General features: G+C 35.0%; 1 protein-coding gene and 1 pseudogene across 45 annotated transcripts; both read left to right on the plus strand.

Moving 5' to 3' along the window:
- The first annotated feature begins 483 nt into the window (after positions 1 to 483).
- On the plus strand, positions 484 to 17,636 carry LOC107923852 (uncharacterized). Of its 45 annotated transcripts, none has more exons than XR_005907977.1 (14): positions 3,513 to 3,527; positions 3,614 to 3,681; positions 3,821 to 3,903; positions 7,253 to 7,861; positions 7,947 to 8,016; positions 8,157 to 8,239; positions 11,637 to 12,788; positions 12,976 to 13,158; positions 13,242 to 13,709; positions 15,526 to 15,891; positions 15,988 to 16,104; positions 16,271 to 16,403; positions 16,720 to 16,826; positions 17,182 to 17,636. XR_005907977.1 is itself a non-coding variant. In XM_041086001.1 (8 exons), the coding sequence occupies exons 4-8, from the start codon at positions 3,437 to 3,439 to the stop codon at positions 11,828 to 11,830; spliced, it is 477 nt and encodes a 158-aa protein (XP_040941935.1). In that variant the 5' UTR covers positions 484 to 745; positions 1,477 to 1,639; positions 2,470 to 2,696; positions 3,283 to 3,436; the 3' UTR covers positions 11,831 to 12,300. The 45 variants fall into 45 exon arrangements, 1 of the variants encoding a protein (XP_040941935.1); XR_005907978.1 differs by having other exon boundaries at positions 7,339 to 7,861; XR_005907976.1 differs by lacking the exon at positions 3,513 to 3,527 and adding an exon at positions 10,511 to 10,551 and having other exon boundaries at positions 3,615 to 3,903.
- Positions 17,637 to 19,014: 1,378 nt separating this feature from the next.
- Positions 19,015 to 25,544, plus strand: LOC121203365 (peroxisome biogenesis protein 5-like; annotated as a pseudogene).
- The last annotated feature ends 30 nt before the right edge of the window (positions 25,545 to 25,574 follow it).

Consider the following 25,574-nt stretch of genomic DNA (forward strand, 5'->3'; position numbering starts at 1 on the left):
GAGAAATCTCGAGAAACAAACAAAATCGAGAAGGATTAGAGGAAGATGGAAAGAGGAACCTTGATGGTTCTTCGAGGGAGATTACTATAGGCAATTGGCAAGCTGATAATTTTTTTGGTTGATAATCATCAAGGTTCCTCTTTCTATCTTCCTCGGATCGTTCTTGATTTTCCCGATTTGTTCGTTTCCCGAGATTTCTCAATAAATTCTTAGTTCTTTAACTTTGTTTTTCATTTTCTTCATTCCTAAAGTTTAGTTCAGTAACTGAAGTTTTTCCGGCTGTGATGAATCAAAATCCTCAGCTATTTATTTTATGATCATCTTCTGATATTGAAGAAAGTATTACCTCTTTTTGAATTTTGTTTATTTTTCCTGCTTTAATTTTGGTTTCTTTATCTTTAATCTAAGCAGGACCAAACAGCTTACCTTCCCAAATCCGAGTTAGCTCCTGAAAACCTTGAAAAGGTTAAAAAAAAGAAAATCAAATATATCAAAAGCCCTTGGGCCTCAGTTCCGCCGAACCCTGTTAATAGCCTGCTTCCCTTCAATATTTAGACCATGGAACAACAAACTTAATCAAATTTTGTATCTCTTATATCAACCTAAAATGAAGGTAAAAGTTCTGTGAAGGAAGCTGTATGACCAGGTTCGATATGATCTCAAAGAAATAGCTTTCCCTTCTTCATTGCCTGATCCTCCCCACATCAAAAAGTGCTGCAAATTGACTTGGCACGAGCTCTTCTTGGTACTTTTCTTTTCCAATTTCTCTTCTGCAGTAAGAGTTTTGTTTGCTTATTGATTTCTGGGTTTTAATGATGAATGCTGTTAGATTCTGGGTTCCCCCCTTCCTTTATATAATTGTATTTTTTTTATGGTTTATGTGATGGAGAAGCTATATTAGTACTGGATTGTAGTTTAGATATTACTGCCAGTTTACAGAGCATGGCTCTTTCATTTCTCCATCATAGTAAAATAGTGAGCTTGGTTTGTAAATTAATCTCTCTTTTTTTTTCTTTTTTTGTGTCGTTGCTATTGCTGTAAGCAAAACATTTTTGAATTCTGAAGTGTTTCTTTGGAAGAAAAAAAATGCATGTTTTTTTACTTTAAATCAAGAATGTATGTTTGGAAGTACTTTACGCTTGAACTATTAGCAATTTCTACTCAAATATGATGATTTTGCCACTTCCTTTTTATCATATATAATTTTTTGCTTTTGTTCCATTGACCAAATTTTAAAGAAGCATAATGGAAATTTGAAATTTCACAGATGCTAGCTGGTGATCTGGGTGGAAATTAGATCATTGGGATATTGAAGTGATCAAATGGCTTTTATGTACTGTTCTGCTTACTTGATGATTAACTTAACCACTTGAATGTCAAATAATGCTCAAGAACCTATTATTTGCCTACGCATTAGGGAATAAGAGGCATTTATTTTTAGTATATAAGTAGTAAAAACCTGTCATCCTTCTTTAGGTCTTGAAGGAGGTCTCTAGGCTTTATGCTGCAAGTTGGGTAAGGGATATTGGTGCTGATCTTAGACCAAACGATTATAAGAAGGATGATGGGACTGAAGGTAAATCCAATGGACATAAGAGTAGGAGTACAGACACAGAACCTTCGACCTTGGAGGATATTGGTGAGGAACTTTACTTTGTGGTTTCTTATCTTGAAATGTTCTGATGTATAAGTTGTCTGTAATGAATCAAGAAGTATATAGCATGACTTGCATAATATGCGGCATATTTTATGTGCAATAAACCGTTAGATTCGTGCTTGAGACATCTTATGGAGGTTAAGGAACAAAGTCCCATAATGCTTGAGTTCAGTTAGGTTTTCATTTCAATTTCCTTTTTCAATAGAACTTGTCTGGAGGTAGCATGGAATTTATTCTTTGATTTCTTTTTCCCCTTGCTGGTCTGAGTCATCCGTGACTGCATTTTGTTTTATTATGTTGTTGGCACCTGTGTTCAAGTCTTAGAGTTTACGCTTCCATTGGCATATTTTTGGTGAACCCCTTCTTCACCAGGCCAAGGTTCAGTTGTTAAGGAAGATATTAAGTTATTGTTTATCTCCTAGCAATCTTAGTTATCTGGGTTTCATTGTCTAGAGCCATTACAGTGACGATCGTACCGTTATCTTATGCTACCTAGGTACCTTTTTTTCTTCTCTTTGGTATCACTCTGAAGAATGATAGCATGATGTGCCATCTGCCAACATTCGATTTTCTGAACATCTTAATATATATTTCTTTAATTGATTTTTGAAAGAAAATTTTTAACTCATGATAATTTTCTACTTATTCTGTCATCATTTACCTTGTTGGTACAGTTTCTCTGTTTCAACTAAAAATTTTTAGGCCGAATTTCTCTCGTCTCACCCTTTTTTCTCTCTTATTTTCCTGATATTATAGTTTATCTTGTTGAATTTTACATTGTTTTGATGTTGTCTATGGAAATGATTTAATAGCAATAGCTGCAAGAGGAGGGATAGAGACTTTGAGGCCTGCTTTACAGAGGTTATACATGACAAGGGCTTCTGCATATAGAGATGCTCTTAAGAGTTTCATAGAAGGATATCAAGAAGGTATCTAGCAGGTCATGGAGAAAAAGGAAGATTCTTCTAAAGCACAGCAAGATGGCAATACTGATAGAAATTCAACTTGATGGCTGATAATTGCATAATTGGAGATGCATGTGAGTACTTCTCTAGCATACCTATTTTAGATACAAGCTTAGAGATTTGGTGGAAGTTGGTTGGCATGAAATCACAAGAATGATACATGTCCTGAGAATTTTCCTGTATTGAGAAAGTGAGCTTTAGAAACTGCAGATATAATGGGTATCTCCATTGACAATGGTGATGCTCTTTTCCTATTTATATACATATATATATTAATGAATTCGGGTCTTCCTGGCATTCTAGGTGATAGTTTATTCTTTATGGAACTTTGGATATGTGGTAAGTATTTTTGTATTGGGGAGTAAATTTTGGTACAGAAATTGCATATTAGTCCAACATCATCTGTGTATTCAATTGAATGTGTTTCTGTCTTTGAAATACGACAGTCTGTTGCTGTCATGCTTCGTAGTCTCAAAATTATCTCAGTTTTATGGAATCTTGCGTAGGACTCATTTATGATGCATATTTTATCCCATTATATTTCTGTTTGTCTAATTGATAATAGAAAGATTTAAGGATGGTTGTTTTTTTTTTTCTTTGATTCTTCTGTGTTGGTTCGCGAAAGAAGGAATGTTTTACGAATTTTCACTCCTTCAACAGAGAGGACTTCGAGAGGACTGGAATAAGCACTTTAATCACTGTGGGAGTCCGAGATATTCAGGGTAAGGGATTTCCCGATCAGTTTTCTGGGTTGGCTGACTCTGTATTTCTGGACCTACCACAACCTTGGCTAGCCATTCCTTCAGCTTGAAACATGTTGACACAAGATGGAACTCTGTGTTACTTCTCACCATGCATCGAACAAGTACAACGTTCATGTGAAACTCTTATATCTGACTTGACAGGTAACATATTAGAACCAAGTTTATCCTATCTTGTTCAAGCAGTTTTTCTTTTAAAGCATCATGAGTTTTGCTTGTAATATGCACAGATATATGGACGTTTGAAATACTGCTCCGCATGTATGAAATCCGTGAATGGAAAATGGATCACTCGAAGGTCAATGATAGGATTTTTAACTTCTTTTTCTTTCTCTTTTTCTTTTTTTTAATTTTCTCTTCCTCCCTTTCTCTAATACGCAGATTCTATCTGGGTCTCTTTCCATTTTTTTTCCTTGATTTTTTTTTTTTTTTTTTAGCTTTTGTATAACCACGTGCCAAAAAAACACACTTGTTACAGCAGGATATTGACATCCCACCCTTTATCGGATTGTAATTTCAGGTATGATTTTCACTTCGACTAATTTTTTCTTTTCACGTCTTTTTTAGTTTCAGACCTATGCTTCTCTTCTTTTATTTCTGTGGGTATTGTGGTTTTCATCTTTAGAACAAGTTTTCATCTCTGTTTTAGTTTAAGGACATTTTCTTACAAATCTTTCAGTCCTATTTATGAGATTTTATAGCGAAGATATGTTCTATCAACTATACGAGTATCTACCCTAAAACCCAAACTGATTAGCAGAAAATAAATGGAAACATTTTCTTGTTCCTTTCCCCTTTATTCTCTTGATATTCGCTTTTTCAACAAGTAAAAACATTATTTAATATGTATCACAATATTTTTATAAACATTTTAATTAATTGTTTTGCAACCACTTTATATTAAATGATAAATCAGGTCTAACATTTAATCATCTGAGCAAAGAGGCTTTTTAATGAAAATGTGTCTTCTAGGGCACGTTTTTAGCTGACGTGGCTGAAATTGCTCCCTGTAAAACGCTTTTCCAATGAAAGCGTATTGGACGTAGGCTGTTATTGGAGTATTTAAGGGGAACACTTATAAGCCATGTGTCCTTGTTATTCAAAGGCTGTTATTGGAGTTTTATTGGTGGGCTTGTTATTCAAAGGGGTGCAGTATTAGGGTGGCTATGTGATTTGATGTAATGAGGATAAAGAGTAGTGACAACAGAGTGGTTTAGCTTGGCGTGTTGTGGCCTTGGGCAGAGGGTGGTGATTGGTGGGGTTGTCCCCATTGTTGAGGTCTGGTGAAGGTATGTTAAGTGAGGATATGTGTAACAATTGCCCTCAGTTGAAGGGAAGGTTATAAAGTAACCTTACCTGAGACAAAAAGTATTAGTGAAGTCTCTATGTTCTGGACAAGCTCTGTCTAGAAAATTTTCTGCCTACTTTGTTTCATAAAATTGGAGGAAATTTTTGCGAAGTTTGTGATTTGATTGTTCTTGTGAAATTCGCACAAGGCCTTGAAGGCAAGGTGTAAACATTCAAAGTATGAATGCATGAAGCCTTGGAGGCAAAGTATAAATGTGCAAGGTGTTTGAGAAGTTTAGTTGTTTGAGAAGTTGAAGTATGCCTTGAAGGCTGTGTCTAAGAAGACGAAGTATGCCTTGAAGGCTAAGTGTCATAGAAGACGAAGCATGCCTTGAAGGCTAAGTATTTGAGAAAACGAAGTTTGCCTTAAAGGCTAAGTGCCGAAGAAGATGAAGTATGCCTTGAAGGCGGTGTCTAAGAATAGAAAGTATGTCTCGTAGGTTAAGTGTTTGAGAAGTAGAAGTATGCATTAAAAGCTAAGTTCCTGGAAATATGTGCTTGAACATTGCACAATATTTTTCCCTGAAAAACTTGTAATTACTTATATAATTGTACCTTCTTTGAGGTATGCCTGAAAAGGTCGAAAGCTACTCGCCAATGGAGAGTGCTCATGATATTTATCCCTCCAAAGCTTGAGGAATGTCAGTAATTATTTATAATATGCAGAAGTTATACAGTGCTTATCCTTTAGCTATGTATGCATGGAAGTGAGCTTGTCATATGTGGCGAGTACCTTTCAACCTAACTGTGCGGTTAGTGATTTATATTTATATTAAATATACACAAATTTCTATTTATCACTGTTTATCACTGCCCTGCTTCAGACCTAACTGTGCGGTTTACACAAATTTATATTAAATATAATTTTTACATAAATTTTTCACCCGATGCAAAAAGGCAACAAACTAGGGTTAGTGATTATATTTATAGATGGAAATAAAGAAGAGCCCATTGTTTGTTTTGAGTTCTCACTTAACCCGTTTGCCCCTGGCATCTTCCCTCATGACTTAGAAAGAAGCTGCCCTTGCTGCTGCTCCCTCTGATTCTATTCCCATGTCAGCCCAGGCCTATGTTTCTCCTCCTCCTCCTATTCATCAATTTCTTATTTTAGAAAAATAAGAATTCTATTTTTCTTATTCATCAATGTTGCTTCCCTTTTCCCTGAAATCCCAGCTACTGTGGTGTATGAAAATGATAAGGTGCTGATCTTTTTCCTTTTTACTTCTGATTTTAAATTCTGCGGATTCAGTCACTGCCTATTTGTACGCCGGAAAGATCTTTTAGAAATCAGGCCCTATTTTTCCCTTCTTGAACTATGGCTTGATTCTTGCAACAGGTGATGCTCATTTTATATATATTTTTTGTATTTGTTTCTTAAAACAAATTTCCCTCGACCAAATTCTGGTCGTGACCTGGAACTTGGTCTGGCTTTTAACAATTCAAAAGGCACTACTTTTGACCTTTTCCGTTTTTATCTTAAAATGGATAGAAATGCAAACACCCCCGGCCTAATAAGTTGGAGAAGATACGTCGTCGTTGTGCATTTTGACAAGTAGCCTATTATTGGCCTAAAGTAATGCATGGAGACTTGTGGGGTAGCACATTCTAAGTTAGAATGAGAGAGTAGAGGTTCTTTTGTTTGTCTTAATAGCTGTCTATATAAAGGGCTGTGTTTTTTATTTTTGTTTAATTTATTTTCACTAGCTGTCTTGCTAAGAGTAATAGATGAGAATTTGTTGGAATTTTGAGGGATGCTGATTGTATTTAAGAGGATGGATTCTAAGAAATGAACGTGGAAGTGGCCTCATGCCTTGAAATTATTAGGTTCATTAATTGGTCAGTCAGCTGGTCAAATGTTTTCAGGGAAATGAGATAGCAGATGTATTAGGTAAGGTTGGCATTTGAAGGGAAGTATTTTCATGGCTTGATAGTGATATTTGTTCTGTTTTATTGAGTTCTCTGTGCGATCATTGGTATTTCCATGTCCTGGCGCTGTCTGTTCTTACTTGGTGTTTAAGTTTTGGTTGACTTGTGCTACTGATGTTTTAATTCTACATATTGGTACTGAAATGTCTGTCTGAAATTTTTTAATTAGCTTTGAATTTTGCTTCCATTGGCCGAAAGCTTTAAAGCTATCACTGTTGCAAAATTCAAAGCTAATTAAATTTTTTTTCAGTGCAATAGTGAGTACTGATATTTCTTTGTTACGAAAGAAATAAAATATAGCCAAACTTCTGTAGCAACTGCTCGTGGGGCTTCTCCTCATACCAATAATCCTAACCTTGCAGCCTCTTTGGTTTTTTAGTTATGAAACATATTTGCTTAACTAAATTTAAGAGCGTTTTTATAAGCTTTTACCCATAAGTCCTCAAAATGGAGGTTAATATTTTAGATCCTTTTGATATCTTTTTCCCCAATTTGAATTATGAGACCAAGAAAAGTTTGCTGTTTTAAAAAATAAAAGGTATAATTAATAAAACCCAACGGTAAAAAGCTTTTTTTTTGTAACTTCCACATGGCAGATGACTTTTGGGGGTTTTGATTTTGGACTTGGGGTTTGCGAGTCTTTGGGCTTCTGGTGACGTCATTTTTCCTGTTGGTTCATTAGATGACTACAGCGAAGACATTCCCGTTGAAGGCGAGGATGATCTAGAAGATGATGCAGAACCGAAAAATGAAAACCGGTCCTCATGAATGTGAATAATGTTTTCAATCAACCAAGAGGTTTATTAGTGCAAAAAGATTGATGGCAATATCTTGCTATGCTATGAGGCTTTAATTATTTGAGAAGTTGGCAACTTGGTTTAATGGCCCACACTTTTCCAACTCTCATCAGCAGAGGAGAGCACCTATTCAAGTAGTGGGCTTTTGTTGAGGTTTCTTTCATTCTTTCTAAAATAATGTATAAACATCAAATATTATATCAACCCGAATCAAATGCCTAATTGCGTACCGTTAGTTTTCTTTTCCTCTACCGGAATCAAAATCCGTATTTCTGGACCTACCGCAACCTTAGCTAGCCATTCCTTCAGCTTGAAACATGTTGAAACAAGATGGAACTCTGTGTTCCTTCTCACCGTGCATCGAACAAGTTGCACGTTCATGTGAAACTCTTAGATCTGACTTTACAGGTGACATATTAGAAACAAGTTACGCTATCTTGTTCAAGCAGTTTTTCTTTTAAAGCATCATGAGCTTTGCTTGTAATATGCACAGATATATATGGACGTTTGAAATACTGCTCCTCATGTATGAAATCCAAGAATGGAAAATGGATCACTCGAAGGTCAATGATAGGATTTTTACTTTCTTTTTCTTTTGTTTTGTTTTGTTTTGTTTTTTTTTTAATTTTCTCTTCCTCCCTTTCTTTAATACGCAGATTCTATCTGGGTCTCTTTCCAATTTTTTCCTTATTTTTTTTTTTAGCTTTTGTGTAACCACGTGCCAGCAAAACACACTTGCTACAGCAGGATATTGAAATCCCACCCTTCATCGGATTGTAATTTCAGGTATGATTTTCACTTTGACTAACTTTTTATTTTCACGTCTTTTTTAGTTTCAGACCTATGCTTATCTTCTCTTATTTCTGTGGGTATTGTGGTTTTCATCTCTGTTTTAGTTTTCAGATTTATGCTTCTTTTTTAGTTTTTTCATTGTTTTTTTGTTATTCGTTTTGGTGTTCAGCCTTATGAGACACTGCTTATATTCGTCTTTTTAAATCTTGTGATGTCCTCATTTTTTTGATAGTTTATCGCTTGTTATGTGTTTTCTTTTTTTCGATTGTTTGTTTCCCTCTGTATTTAAGCACATTTTCTTACAAATCTTTCAGTCGTATTTATGAGATTTTATAGCCAACATATGTTTCTATCAACTATACGAGTATCTACCCTAAAACCCTAACTGATTAGCAGAAAATAACTGGAAACATTTTCTTGTTTCTTTCCCTTTTATTGTCTCTTGATTTTCCCTTTTTCAACAAGTAGAAATATTTTCTTTAAGAAAACACTAATTAAATCATACTGAGTTTTTAAATATTTTTAGAGAATTGGACATTAAATATTCTCGCGAGGACGTTTTAGTAAGTACTGTGTTATTTGGTTAGCTTGTTATTGGGTTGGCTTGTGTCTGAGCAGATTTTTCTTGTTAATATTCATTCTTATTCTGCACAAGGATACCCCATTATATTCCATTTCGGGATAAGCTATTCCTCTGTCATCTTCAGGATATCCCGTTCCGGTTTAGTATTTTGGTGCCCGGTTCAGCTGATTTGATAACCGGTTCAGAGTTTTTGACGTGTTTGAACCGGGATACCTGTCATGGTTATTCCTGCTAGCGATATCCCATTCCAGGGATATCCCGGGTTTGGGATATCCTAAGAAAGGATAACACGGTCTGGTATATCCCATTCTAGGGATATCCGGTTTGGGTTCTGAGGGTTTGAGGCTTGGGGCTTGGGTTTGAGGCTTAAGGTTTACTGTTGGGCTGGTGTGTTTGGGCTTTCGTTTGAGTGTATGGGGATGTGGACCTCTTAGGTTTTGGTTACTGGGTTATTGAGCTTAGGTTGCATGCCATGTACTGGACTGATTTTGGGCCTTCATTTAGTTAGTCTGATGGGCCCTTATATTATTATTTTGTTGCCTTGCTTTGGGTTTTATTCAGGCCATGTTTGGTTCAATGTAATGGTTATGCCATTGCAACCTTATTCCGTGGGCCCACCTTAAACACATGTTTGGTTCAATAGAATGCCCTATTACGGGCTTATTCCATTACGGGCCTAGGTAATGAAATGTCTGGTTTTGAGCTTAGGTTGTACCCCATTTACTGGACTGATTTTGGGGCTTCATTTAGTTAGTCAGATGAGCCCTTTATATGGGTTTTATTGTGTTTTATGTATAAACTGTTTATTTAGCTATTTTAGTATCCAGTCCGATATTTTTTCAAAAATAAAATAAAATTCAAACCGTTTTCAAAATAAATGATATAAAAACTCTTTCTTCATTCATCTTTCTCACGTTCGGTTCTCCTTTATTCTCTCCTCTTTTCTACTATTTTTCTTCTTTTTTCCTCTTCCTCCTTTATTGTCCTTTCTAATAAAGCGCTGCCGCTTCCTCCACACACTTTCCAGCGTCTTACATCCGATCAGGCCAGCTTCCTTCCCATCATTCGAAATTTAAATCCTCAAATATATCTATCCAATCCATTGCCCCCCATTTCTTCGAAGATTCTCTCTCACTCTCGGTCTCTTTTCAACGTTTTCCTGTCATTCTTTTTTAGCTTTGGGTATCCACAGGCCAAAAACACACGCTAGAGTAGGAAGAGAGTATTGTGAAAGAGAAACCCTAGGTTTTCTCTGGCGTTTCTGGTTTTTGTGATTTTTGAAATTCGCTGCTTCAACGGAGACTCATTTCAGGTATCAATCTCTTTTTTAGTTTCAGCTCCATGCTTTTTTACTTGTATTTCAGTGGATTTTTCTTAGGGTTTTTGGTTTTCAGCTTTAGAAATACTGTTTCGTTCCGTCTTTCAGATCTATAGATGTCGGTCTTGTTCTTCATTTTTGTTTGTTTATCTTCTACTATATGTTCTTTCTTTTTGGATTGTTTGTTTCCCTCTGTTTAATATTATAGCTTTTGTGTTATTATCTATTTCTTTTAAATCTTTGCTTAGCAGAATACTAATTATCAGGTCTGTTTCTGTGCTTGTGTAATATTGTATTTTAGTTATTTTTCTTGTGTCGTGTACAATATTACCAGGTCTGTTTAGTAACAATATTTTCTCTAAAGGTTTCTCTTTTTAGGACATCGGCCATTCATATTAACCCAAGGTATCTCTCTCTACAATCTCAAGTGAATTTTCTACAATCTCTCTCTATAATTTCTGCTGTCAGCAAGTGTTATCCCAGCATTAAGTGTCAGCTAGTTTATTTTAAATGAAATAAAACACAGTTCATCCTTATCTACTCAACTACTATAAATTTAGGGAGACAAGATGCTTGGGAGTATGACGTCGCCAGAGCAAACACAGACCATAACCAGAGTCATCACTGACATATATTGAAAATTTACATATTAAGTATAAAATACATAAAACAAAGGCCAACAAATTTGTAGAGAAATAGAAATTTTTCTACATGTCAATTCATAAATAGAGCGTGTAAAAGTGTAATTTTAAAAAGAGCCTTAAATATACATCGGAGATTTAAAAAAATCTTCCGAGAAGAAGATGCCCGTTGTCCTCAGTCTTTTCAAATCCCCTTCCTTCCCCATTATTTCATTCCAGAGTTCCCCTTTTCTTCGCTGATTCTCTATCTCTCTCGCTCTCTTTTCAAATTTTTGCTTTCATTCTTTTTTACCTTCGTGTTACCAGAGGCCAAACAAACATCCCCCATTTGTTTCTCGATTCTCTCTTCAACTTTTTACTCTCTTTATTTTTTAGTTTTGGGTTACGAGAGGCCAAAAAAAAAAACACATACACGCTACAGTAGGGAAACAGTTTTCGTGAGAGAGATAAACCTAAATTTTCTCAGTCGTTTCTGTTTTTATGTGATTTTTGAAATCTCCTTTTTCATCGTAGACTGATTTTCAAGTATGAATCTTAACTTTGTCTTTTGCCTTTTCATTTCTGTTTTATGGTTAAACGGGTGTGTTCCTTACATCTGTAAGTGTTCTTGTTTTTCTTAATGTCGGTTCAAAGCTGTTTGAAGAATCTCATGTCTTCTAGGATAGCACCTTATCAGAAAAAAAATGGCTTCGGATTTTGTGTAATTCATATTTTAAGAAGCTTTTGGAAAATGTTGCTTTCTTTTTCCAGTAGGTAATGTAGAGTCACTAGTTTTCATTCATCCCCCTCCTAGCAAGGCAACCTCAATTGCTACTGGCCTCACCATGGTAAATGCTGCTGAATGTGCAGATACGAGCATTGCTGGGAAGGAGTCTTTGAGGGGCATGCGGTTTAAATATGCTATGGAATCTGATGAAGATCCACAACCATCGGTAAAAGAGAAACCATCAACTACTGACGAGGAATATGAAAAGCTAGGGGACACTTGCACTTTTGGAGTATATCACAGTCAGCCATTTGATGTCATTTGTTCACCAGTATGAGCATCTTCCTCAGTTGTTACTAGCCTTTCTAGTGAAGAGACAGCTGAAGGAACCAATATAAGCATTATTGAGAAGGAATGTTGGATTCAGAAGCAATTTTCAGCTTTTGTTTGGGCCAGTGGAGATCAACAGTCATGGAGAAAAGGGAAACCATTGACCACTGAAGTTGCAGTTTTGAAAGATCATGTCCCTAGTTTCGATGTCACTCGTGAACCTGAAGTTATAGATTTATTAACCCCATCTCCCTGCTATAGAGTCAGGCCATGCACCAAGAAAAGAAGAATTTCCAAGTTTTCTCCTGAGATCATAGATCTCACTTGAGCTTTGTCTGAGCATAGAATGTTGGGCATGAATTAACAGGAGGATTAAGCGGGCCACAAGAGTAATTGTTTTATCCCTTAAATCAACTGTAAGGTCTGGGTAGGGAATTTTATTCATTTCTACTATGATAATGACCCGTTCTGCTTTAATGCTAATTGATCAGATTAGAAGTAATTGTTTTCATCCAATACTACAATCCTGCCTAGCTGATGATGAGGAAATTACTTCATTTTATATTGTCTTACCTCCGATCAGGCCAGCTTCCTTCCCATCATTCGAAATTTAAATCCTCAAATATATCTATTCAATTCATAGCTCCCTCATTTCTTCACCAATTCTCTCTCACTCTAGCTTTCTTTTCAATTATTTCCTGTCATTCTTTTTTAGCTTTGGGTAACAACAGGCCAAAAAAAACACGGTACAGTAGGAAGAGAGTTTTTGTGAGAGAGAAGCCCTAAGTTTTCTCTGGCGTTTCTAGTTTCTGTGATTTTTTAAATCCGCTGCTTCATCTGAGACGTAAATGAACACATGATGTTTTTCTTGGTAAAACCTTTGTTTCTATTGTAGAAATCTCCTGTTTCCCAATTTCTCAATGATCTCTCTCCTATAATGCCATCCAGAGCGAGAGCATCACTGTGTAAGAAAAGGCTTTCTGATTCCAGTTTTACATTGATTTCTTCATTGTGTAACTCACCACATTTAGATATAGACCTTCGACCAATAAGCTTAAGCTTTCTTCAAAGGGTTTTTTTTTCACTTAGGATTTTTTTGGAAGTCTAACCAATCACTTTGCTCATAACTAAAGATTGTTTTGTTTATGTTAGAGATGAAATTGGTGGGTCAAGTTCAAATGGTCGCAACCAAGATGATTCTCTGATCAAACATGGTGAATTCTGGGCTCAACATGATGAACTACATGGTGCTTGTTTCAATGCCTCAGAAGTGACCACAGGAAAAACTAATGATAACACAAATGATGGCATGGTTGAGATTTCCAATGATGAAAGGTTGGATAAGATGTTGGAATTTTTATCTAAGAACATCTGGGAACATGTTGAATCTGATGAATTTATGGAACATGTGCGTCAAGGTTTGGATTCTCAGCCCTCTTCCCTTGGTGGAAATCAGGCCACGTTAATTCAGCTCCCATCTCATATTCTACCGTTAAACCATGATCCCTTGATCTCACCAGCTGGGAGAGTCAGTGATCATGTTGATAATGATCACCATGGAGTTCGACCATTAAACTTTGATCCCTTGATCTCATCCGCTAGGAGAGTTGGTGATCATGTTGATAGCGACCACCATGACGTTGTGCACCAGAAAATATGGAGGATTCTCCGAAAGTGTCATGTTTTCACCAGCTCATAATCCCTTAAGAACATTTTGCTGACAGGGTTGACCAACTATCCAAATCCCAAGATAGCTCAAAAGGGGAGAGGCAAGTTTCACATTGCTTTCTTAGCTGTGGGATTTATTGAATTCAGGAATAAACATTCCCAGATGAGACTGAAGCCTGGAAACACTGCAACTGTAGAAGATCCAGATGTTTGAAACTGTAAGTTCACATGCGAGACAGAACATTTCACTTAAGTAATATATTACTCAGACTTGGTTTGAGCATATACCGAGATCGGTATGTTTCATTTTCTTTTAAGTTTTCTTCATGTATTTAGAATATGTTTGGAGCATCATACTCCAAATGCTTAGAGGGTGCTCAAAAAAAGTGACTTCGGTTAATGACTTCGGTTTTTATTGCATGAATTTGATTCTTTGAACAATCTTCTTGTGGTGTTTTGGGTTTAATTTAAAATTTCCCGAATCATTAATGGTTGATGTGGAAATTTGATTAGGACAATGTGAAAAAGTTATGCTGTAATTTTCTGAACTGTCAAGATATAGGTATGTTAGGGGAAGCCTACTCTCTGTTTACTGTCTTGAGTGTTAAATGAGGTTGATATCCTTTAATCTACTGTTTTCATATATTTAAGGTCAGGGAATAGCTGTTTCCAATTGCTTGAACACTTGTCTGTTTTCATTTAATCTACAGTTAATATATATTTAAGGCCACTTTCCTTATACAATTTCTGTTTGATTTTCTTTTTTCAAGGAAAAATGCAGTTTGTATGGCATTGTTGTGTGCTTTCTAATAGAATCGAAAGTAAGAGACTTTGGGCTCAATTAACATCAATTTTAACTAGAAGAACATGGTCATATTTAGAGTGAAAAGTCTTGCATTTTATCTGGTGCTAAGGTGGTGCATATTAATCCGTCCATGGATCAATGTATATCTGGTTTTCTTTTCACACTGCTAGGTGCTTTCACTCATCAGTAAGGATTGGGGTAGATTTTCTTTAAAATAGTTGAGTGGAGCTGATTGATGAACTTAGTTGGAATTGTTTGTGTGCTGGTACTTATATGATTTGGAAATGGATTTTGATTGAAATATTCAGGTAATATCTAAATGCATGGCATGGCTGGAATTAGGGATGCAATTTAATTGAAAAGGTTGTTTTATATTACAAAGTAGTTACGAGTGGTTATTGTGTTGCATTAGAAGATGTTAACTAAGTGTTGTTTTCTTTCTCATGAAGAACACAGTATTTCAGTGGGTTTTTCTTAGGGTTTTTGGTTTTCAGCTTTAGAAATCACTTTTTCGTTCCGTCTTTTAGATCTATAGTTGTCGGTCTTGTTCTTCTTTTTGTTTGTTTATCGTCTACTATATGTTCTTTATTTTTGGATTGTTTGTTTCCCTCTGTTTAATATTATAGCTTTTGTGTATTTTCTATTTCTTCTAAATCTTTGCTTAGCAGAATACTAATTGTCTAAACAAAAAGCATCCGTATGTAAATTGTTTACTGCATCTGTGTTGGCTTGATTTTAGTTCTAGGAACCCGGTGGGAGTTTTGACGCATGTAGAGTTTATTTGGTAGTTTTTCTGGATGGTAATGACATGTCTTTTTAATTCGTTGTGAGTTGTGACATTCTGTTTCTTAGTTTTCTCATAAAGTCTGTACATTAGTTTTAAAAAAATATTAATAATCTAATTGGGATGCTTGTTGATATTGATAAGAATTAGAGAATTTAACCCTCATCATTTATACACTATGACAACATTGAAAAAGGAAAATCAATATGTGAATTGATTGTCTGGGTTTATTCTTTTCCTTTGATTAACATAGCCTTGGGAGTTCAAATTAGTCTATAAGATGCACTAATATTTGGTCTACCAATTTCTATAATTTAATGGTATGTGGCTTGCAAACTATGTTCAATGCTGCTTTACAAGCTCATGTGTGGGAGTACAATGTTCACAAGCTCATGCACCTAGAGAAACTGATTGATATTTTCCTTTCACACGATTGGCCGCTCAGCATCACTGATTATGGGAACTGGCAACAACTTGTTTGCTGCAAAAAAAACATTTCGAAGGTGAGGTAATTATATTCAATTGGTGGAAATGGACATATGTGATAGAATGAAAATCTTCATATCAAGCGTCTTCAGTTTTCTTGTTGACCATTCCTGGTTGCTTGTTGGATGACACATATTTCCTAGATCCAGCAAGGAACTCTTGGAAGCAAACCTGCTGCTCAGCTGCTCAAAAAACTCAGACCATTGTATTGGTTTTAGCTCACTTGCACTGCAAATTCACCGCTCTTGTTGAACATGAAGAGGGTGGTCGAGTGGCAAAATTTGTTGCACTCGATAAATGCCTTCCAGGGCGCAAGTTCTTGCAGGTATCTGTCATATGTTCTGACCATTTCATTTAGGTTCTTTCTTTTGGTCTTTGCTGGAAGCTAATAAATGAATTCTGGCTTTCTCTGATCTTTTAGGTTGTTGATATTGATCTGATCTAGGGACCTTATGAGGTTCAGTACAATGAAGAATGGCTGGCAATAACACGAAAATTGAACTGTCTTTCCTTTGACCTTCCGACGTGGAGACGTTGGGTGTGTGTATATATGACATTTTTGTTTTGACCATGCCACTCATCTCACTCTCTCTTTCTCTTGGGTGGGGTGGACTAATGTTTTATTTGAAAATGTGCAATTTTCTATTTTTGCAAGTACTATTACTCTACAAGAACTTGTGAGCTGACAACTGCTGTTCTAATAGGTAGGAGAACAAAGCTCGACATGCAAGATTGTCATCAATGGGTTAAGAGCAGGATGGAAGACAGATGAGCCAAACCTTGTGAATTTTCTCAAACAGCTCCACCTCACAAACCCTTTGATTCTTACTTTTTCTGGTAAATAATATGGTGATATTTTGATGCTTTTCCTTCTTTGAGGTGCTAATAGTATCTCCATTAATGGTTCTATCTTTTGGATTTAAGAAACATACCATATATGTTTGCATATTTATACCATAGGCATCTCAATATTACTGTCACTGTGGTTATGAAACACTATTCTTCATTTTTTATCTTCTTTTAGCTCAATTAATTGTTGGTTAGTGAATGCGTTCTTTTTTATTTAGATTTGCAACTAGAATAATCATGACTTTTGCAATTTGTTTTTGCTCGATTTCTTTTTTAATTATTAAAATTTTCTCACCTTTTGTAGGTCTCCCCGTAATCCTCAGATTGTATCTTTTTTGGAATTACTAGATCTTCCTTATGTTCTTGATAATGCATCGGACTCCAGGGATACTCCTTCATCGCCTCAAAAGGGTAAGAGAGTTTTCTATTTACCTTGTCCCACTCAGTTTTGATGCCTTGTCCCTTTATACGGTACTTAGCAGCTTTTTGTTAATCTTCATTGTGATGCAGCAAACCTAGAGTATACATGAATCTAGGAATACCTTTTGCTTCTCGTGTTTAATATGGTGCTGGTGCTCTCCAATATAGTTTAATGAGATAGATAATTGATCATTTGCTTTCAACCAAGGTAGAACATTGAATGGGCCTAATGTTTTGAGCTTTGTGCATATCATACGCAATGCTATAACTTTGCCTCGTCCACGTTGATTGAACTAAATCCAATAAATTTCTTAAGGTGACATCGTTTTTCCTGTTGGTTCATTAGATGATTACAGCGAAGACATTCCCAATGAAGATGAGGATGATCTAGAAGATGATGCAGAACGGAATAATGAAAATCAGTTCTCATGAATGTGAATAATATTTTCTATCAACCAAGAGGTTTATTAGTGCAAAAAGATTGATGGCAATATCTTGCTATACTATGAGGCTTTACTTGTTTGTGAAGTTGGCAACTTGGTTTAATGGCCCACACTTTTCCAAGTTTCATCGGTAGAGGAGAGCACCTATACAAGTTTCATCAGTAGAGGAGAGCACCTATACAAGTTTCTTTCTTTCTTTCTATCTAAAATAATGTATAAACATCAAATATTATATCAATAGCTATTATCACAGTCATTCATTATATGAGCTTGAATTTGGAATCTCAAATTTTTTGGGGCTTTTCTAATTGAATTGATGTTATTAATATGGATAAATGACAATAGCATGGAGTTTGTATCTTGCTTCTTGCAAATTTAGTAATTTATTGTATTCCGACATCCAGGAACATCCAAGGCATGGCACCCTTAATCAGGCATGGACTTTGTTCTTTTTCAATAAGCAATTTTCAGACATGGCCATTGGTTACAATCCATTAGCATATTTATAAGATTATTAAATTGTTTAAAGGGATATTAGAAGGGTGAACTAGAAAAATTGTAAAGGAAATTTTCGCATTTTATTCTTGGTTTTATAGAACTTAAAATAACCCTTATTTTAAGAAATTGTGATTTATAAATTGGAATGTAAATTTTGATATCGAAGAAACTAAGACTAGGATCAATGGTGCAGTTATGGTGGGAAGGAGATGTTAAAGCCTTTTAGAAGGCTGTGGAAGAAGATAATGAATTTAAAAGATAATGAATTTAAAAGGCTGTTATATTATTTTTGGGTCCAATCAATTGGCTTAGGATGCTTGCAATGGAAATACGTTTTGTATTTGAGGTGGTATCAGTTTATGGAATAAGCCAGGGATTAGGTGGGGCTCTTGCTAGAGTTAGCACTGAAGTATTACATGAACGATGTTCAGAAGGTACAGCCTTCTGAGTCACAGGTTTATTCTGTGATTATTTATATTCTTTGGATTGTGAATTTTATTTGGGGGCTTCTCGAAAGAAATAGTGGCGTGTCTTCTATAACCTCTAATGAACACAATATCAATGAGAAGCCCCCTCATTTACTTATATTTTATAGTTTCCCTCAATCCATAAATGCAATCTCATTGATATGCTCCTTTCGTTCATGGTAGTATAAGCTGCCATACTTCTATTATTTTTTTGAGTAAATCAGGCTGATATATTAAATAAAATAAAATTAATAGAACTGAAATACCCAGAATTCCAGACACAATATAAATTTACAGAGCTTAATTATACCTGCATATATAGGCTATTTATGAAGTCTAATTTAATTTAATAGGTAGATAACTCTAATCATCAATCAAATAATATATTTCAATTTAAAATTTATAAATAGTAAATTTATATTCTCTTTTATATTTTTAGATATATATTTTATTAATTTTGCTAACAATAAAATTATTTATGAATTACTAGAAAAGTTTAAAATAGTTATATTAAAAATATATGGGTAATAAAAAAATTAACATTTCTTAGTTTGAAATGCCCAAGAACCACCTCAAAATTTAAGTTTCTCTTTGATAGTCACCATATTTAATATCATTAAACTACCAGATTTTAATTATATTTTTTTAATTCTTTATATATTTGATATAGTAAATAGTATTATTTTAAAAATAAATATATTTAGACATTGAGAATATAAAAGTGTATTAAATGAAATTTTGAAAAGTAAATAGCAATAGTTACGTTGGCAGGAGAAGATTCTTTTTGCCCGTTTTCATCTGTCTTTTCAAATCCCCTTCCTACCCCTTTCTTCACCATCTCTTTCTCTTCAAAATTTTCCTCTCTAATCCGTTTTCATATTTTCCTTCTCAATCGTTTCTGCTTTTTATTTTTAATTTTTTTATTGTGATATTGGAATCACTTGCTTCATCCATAGATTTTGGGTTTTCAGCCCTAGGAAATATTGTTTCGGTTCGTCTTTTCAAATCTATGGATGTCAGTGTGGTTGTTCTTGTTGGATGCTTTGGGAAAGAAAGAAATTCTGGTTCTGCAAGATTTCACCAGCCATGGCGTCTCTTTTACAGTCAACTACTTTATTATTCATATTCTCTATTACATTGATTCTTATCCCAAATAGACACGCTATTGCCTTCATCGTATTGCATGGTAATGTTCTTATCCCAATATCTTTTCTTTTCAATTTTAGTGTTCTTATGCACTCTCCCATGGCTTAAATTCATTCTTTAATGCCCTAAAACTTGAGATGAATGGGGATTAGTGCCAGTTTAACCTGATACCCATATTTCTTTTATGGATATAATGCTTAAAGTTCAACTAAGACCACTTAACTTCATTTCTAGTGAAATTGTTTAAGCAATTGTGCCTTTGTATAAATTGTTAAATTCTGTTAAATGTACGGGTTAAACAGTATTATATGCCAGTTTAACCTGAAACCCATATTTCATTTATTTGATATCGTATAATATTGACTGTCAAAGCAGTAGTAATTGTATTTTGGTTTTCTAATAATCTGGTTTGTTCGCAAGGTCGATTATTGTACAATGCATCACGGATTCCCCAAGCTTAAACATACCGATTCCTTTTCATCCATGATTGTCGAAAGTATCCACCTTTATGCTAGCTTAAACATACCGATTCCTTTTCATCCATTCAGCAAATCAACACATTCACACTCATACACATATTAACCATTTTCATCTCAATATAATACTCAAAGTTAGCTACATATAACTATCTCAAAATACTCAACCATAACAAACAAATACTCAACATGATTCTTTGCCTGGCAAGGTTTACCATTTACCTTTCTCTTCCACCTGAATCTAAATAATTTTGAATCATGTCTAATGCCCTCTGAATACTATCATATTTTAGGAAAGAGAAAACCTATTGATTTAGCAAGCAAGAAAACCTTTGAACACAAAGGATCTGTTTTCTTGTACGCTGCATTTTGTGTTTGTATTTGCTGGCTTGATATAGCCACTTTGGTGTACCATGCAATGTTCATTTATTATATATGAAAACTTTTACTGAAAAGGGATAGAAGGAGCTATTTTTCGTTTAAACATTGAAGTTTGCAATATGATTGATATCATGTTTATCTTAGTGACCAGAGGCTTCAGTCAGAGTACTAGATCTAAGGTCGCAGTCTTTGCCTGGCTGCTAATGTTCTGGATCTAACCTATTATCATTTGTTGTCACATGAACTAGTAGTGCATTACATTTCACTTATCATCCGCTTCTATTTATTCTTGAACCATGTCAAAACCCTTTTGGCTTAATTAAAAATAATTTGAATGGATAAGGTTCCATCTTAAACTATGTCTATATCAAGCCTATGAAGTGTAATGTTTCACATTTATTGCAAATTGTTTTGGATGATTAATGTGTCTGCTTGTCATAATCTTGAGACTTACATGGATTATGCAAGACCTTTTTATACTTCTGTTATTCTTGATTAATGCATCTGCAGTTTTATGTGGTCTTTACTGGGGTCCATATATTTGACTCTGTAGACAAAATGTAATTCACTGATTAGATATCTCTGTACAGGATATTGCAGCAATGATGCGTGCTCAGGAGGCCGATCCTACCAATCTGGAAGTACTTCTTGCTCTTGGTGTGAGTCATACAAATGGTTAGTGAAAGCTTATTGCTTTAATCAAGATGAGATTAAAATTTTGGAGTGTCAAACAAATAATACTGTTTGAAAGTTCAGAATTGGAGCAGACTGTTGCTTTAAAGTATCTCACCCAAAGTATGGTACTCTTGCGCCACCGGAGCTTGCTGATTCTGTGTATTATGCTGATGTAAGTACACTAGGGTATAATTCTTTGTTTTTTTGGTTGGTTTTTGTCTTTTGGAACAATGCCTTGATATTGCAACCTTGGTTTGAGTGTAAGCCGCTTCCTCTAATGTTGCTGTGGGATAGTTTGCTTATGTTGTGAATGCTGTGATTACAAGAGTGTCTTTTTTGCATATGGTTTCCATGACTGCAGTGATTATATTTTGGACTTAGAGTTTTGCATACGCTGACAGGATATAATTTTCCTTAAGATTACTAGAAGCTTATCCCTAACATTACATTTTGGAAATGTTATTGTTATATTCTGGTGTTAATCGAAGTGTTTTCTGCCATACAGGTTGCTAGATTATTCAATGAAGTTGGTCAGATGTCTCCTGAGGATGCTGATGTACACATTGTCCTTGGTGTTCAGTATAATTTTTCGGGAGAATATGATAAGGCCATTGCATCTTTCAAAACTGCTTTGAAACTTAAACCTAATGATTATTCTCTTTGGAACAAGCTTGGTGCAACATACCTTATCAACTGGTAGCTTCTTCATGATTCCCCCTTGAATAGTGGTGTCCTATCTGTATACCATCTGATATGTTAATTTCATAATTACTTTTTTTATAATTAAAAATTTATTTTCCCTATCCTAAAATTTTGGGGTTCTCTTTACTAAGTTGGAGCACCTGTAATGTGTGAAATTCAAAATATATGAGTGCTATGATTTTACTAAGAATCAATTTGTATGGTGTGTTGGTCACTATTTTGCATGTTAGGCCAGAATAGAAAAAAATGAATTATGAAGGTGTTGACAATGTCGGCAAGGGTGCTGTAACTACCTGAACCATTTGAGGTGCAAGATGTAAAAAAAGCACTTTTTTGAGTAAATTAAGGTGAATATGTAAATTTGTGCTTCTTGAATCAAGGGGGCTTTTTCGCTTCTATACAAAAAAGTGTGGCTAGGACTTGGCTTGTGCTTAATCAATTGAAAGGATGGCATAAAGAAATGCAAAACATGTGATAACCCAACATGTCAATCTTCTGTGTGCCAAACTCTTATGGGTTGCATCATCTTTTCCTCTATTTCTCTTCTTTCTTATCTTTCGATTGTAAAGTGATGCATTGGTGTGTTATACAGCTCTCTTATAGGGTTGAATTATTTACTTGCTCCATCTTTGTAACCTTAGGCTGCTAAAATGATTCTCCAAATAACATGTTGCACCTAGTTGGACCTTAGAAAACAGACTAGCTCTTCTATTAAGCTCCATGTAATTAGTTATTTGATTTTTGAAGCTATTTGTTAATTTAGATGATTTGATTATGCACTTCCTCAATTTACATATACCCTTGATCATCTCTTTCAAAATGCCTTTTTTAATGCATTCAGATCTTGCATATACAGTTTGATTTGTTTAGCCTCTGTTACTGAGATTGTCCATTTAAAATTATTTGATGATAAACTTCCCTTTACCTGTGGTGGCCATATTTTCAGCACTATTGAATTTAGTCTTTTGGTCTATGTCTGGATCTTTAGGCACTAGATTTGAAGCCAAACTATGTGCGTGCTTGGGCAAACATGGGTATCAGTTACGCCAACCAGGTTTGTTATATCTTACACTGTTCTCTCATTGTCTTGACATTCATGAAAAGGGAACTACATTTCTCTACTCCTCTAAATATTTTATTTTACAATCAAGATCCATTGTCATTAGCTTCTTTCTCTCTCTCGAAAAAGGAAAAGAAAAGGTTTGAATTCATGAATCAGCGGTAGCTTCTTCCAAATGAGTGAGTCAAGGTAGTGCTAGTGTTTCTTTTAAGGTATAAGTTTTGATTCTTTAAAAAAATCTTGTTTTTTCTTCATCTCTTTTTATTCTGTTTGGTTTCTGATCGAGGAAAATCGAGGGTAATTTATATCAAACTTGACATTAGTCCTTGTTCTTTTTAAATAATTCCTGATTCACCTGTGAGTTGGCAAATTCTGTTCATCCTGCATTTTCCCGGAAGTCAAACAGGAGACTTAAATGTTTTTAATATCTTAAAGGGGGAATCAAAATAAAATACTAAGTGACCGTTAAAATGGCCCAAAACTGATTTATTAGCCGTTTATTAAATATCTCTTCAATCCATGCACATTTATTATCCGTTTCTTTCTCTCTCTGTCTCTTAGTCTCCCTCTTTTGTTTTCTTTTTCTTCCTCATTTATTCTGTTTTCATAACAAATCCTCAAATATATCTCTTCAATCCAAATCTCCTCCCATTTCTTTATCGGTTCTCTCTCTCGGTCACTTTTCAATTTTTTTCCTCTCATTATTTTAGCTTTGGGTAACAAAAGGCCAAAAAAAAAAGCACACACCCTGTACCGTTTTTTGTGGTTTTTGAAATCCACTGCTTCATCGGGGACTGATTTTGAGGTATGAATCTAGAACTTTGTCTTTGTCTGTCTTTGCCTTTGGATTTCTATTTGGTTTCAGATCAATATTTTTTTTTCTTCTATTTCAGTGGGTTCATTTCTCTGTCGTTTCTTTGTTGCGATTTTTGTAACCCCTGCTTCATCCGAGACTGATTTCAGGTATGAATCTTTGCTTCAACATTTGTCTTTTTGCTATTTGCTTTTTTCATCTCTGGTTCGGAGTGTGGTGTGTTTAGCTGTGTGGGTTTGGGGTGTTGTTGGTTCAGGTTTGCAGTCTTTGGTCTGACCAAAGTAAAGTCTCTTCTTTCCACTCCCTTTTATCTCACTTAAGATAATGCTTTAAACTTTTTTGGCTGGCTTTCATTCTAATATGACTGTCCACATAGCCTACTGGTCTCGTGTATAACAAAACTGCTTTCTAGTCTGATGTCCTGCATAAGAAAAATCTCTGATTGGCTGGATTTTAAGTACTGTGAAACCAGTATCCCAATTGGTAAGTTAACCATCAGGAAATAGGCACACATGAATGACTTTAATTAAATAATTCCCTGGGAAACTCTGCAATAATTAGTTTTAAACGATCGGTCTGAGGTCTGTGCTTGTAAATCCTTGAATGAGATAGATCTGTCCTTGGAATATGTAGTACTCTTCCTGTCCAGAAATGACTGTCTTTAATTTGTATCTTTCTTGCCCTGTAGCAGCAAGAAGTACACATTCATAGATTCCTTTCTATCTTTTTTGCATGTGCAAAATCTATAATAAATAGAAGTTGAAACCGCTTATGGTATTAGAATTTTTGAAACCATTGGCTCATTCCTTGTCGTTCATCTCCACTTTCTTTTTAGGAAAATGGATGTTTTCTTTCGGTCTCTGGTCTCTTGCCTTTCCATTCGTCAATGGCTATTTTATTGTTAATCCTGCCGTCGCTCTTTATATTCCTGTTTTAGTTTCAGATATATGCTTCTTTTTACTAATATTTTCAGAGTGTCTTTGTCACGGTTTTTGGTTTTCACCTTTAGAGAATCTCTGTTTCGTTCCTTATTAGAAACTATAGATGTTAGAGGTTAGACATCACTGTTTTGTTCCGTGTTACAAATCTATTGATCTCGTTCTGTTTATTCTTTTTGTTTGTTTCCTGTGTACTTTTGTCTGAGATTTTGATTTTCAGCTTTAGAGAAAGTCTATTTCTTTCAGTATTTGAAACTATGGATCACGTTCCTTATTCCTTTATTCTCTCCTGTTTTTCCCTTATTTCTAACGTTCCTTTCTCCTTTATCAACTACTGTTTTTTCCCTTGTTTTCAAATATTTTCCTTCTCTACTGTTCTCTTTCTCCCAGCCTCCTTTCTTGTCCTTTCTTTATTCATACACACAAAGATGGTACACTAGGTACAGGCTTTTCGTGAGAGAAATCCCAAGTTTTGTTTGCCGTTTCTGTTATTTGTGATTTTTGAAATCCCCTGATTCATCGGATATCGATTTCAGGGATGAATATGTATTTGTCTCTTTCCTTTTCATCTCTGTTTTTAGTTTCAAATCTATGCTTCTTTCTACTAATATTTTCAGTGGACTTTTGCCAGGGTTTTTCGGTTAAGGAGTGATGGGAGGCAGTCTGACCCTTTTTGCAAATGCACTGTAAGTTGCTTCGATTGTGAAAGTCTCTAAATCTTTGTGTTCTCTTTTTGCATGCTTGTTTGTGATCCATTCTTTTGCTCGGGCCACAGCTTTGGTTCTGTTTTTATTTTTTAGTATTTTGGGTAGGGTTTTTTGGGATGGGTTTGTGTTGTTTTTATGCCCGGTTTTCTTACGATAGTATTTAATTTTAAAAAGATTGGTAAAATATTTTTGATCATAACTGTTTAATTTTGAAACAACTGTTTTAAAATTAAATAAATTTAAAAAACTTTAATGTTATTTAAATTTTGTGTTCTCTTTTTGCATGCTTGTTTGTGATCCATTCTTTTGCTCGGGCCACAGCTTTGGTTCTGTTTTTATTTTTTAGTATTTTGGGTAGGGTTTTTTGGGATGGGTTTGTGTTGTTTTTATGTCCGGTTTTCTTACGATAGTATTTAATTTTAAAAAGATTGG

This window comes from Gossypium hirsutum, chromosome A13 (genome assembly GCF_007990345.1).
Source record: "Gossypium hirsutum isolate 1008001.06 chromosome A13, Gossypium_hirsutum_v2.1, whole genome shotgun sequence".
Lineage (NCBI taxonomy): Eukaryota > Viridiplantae > Streptophyta > Magnoliopsida > Malvales > Malvaceae > Gossypium > Gossypium hirsutum.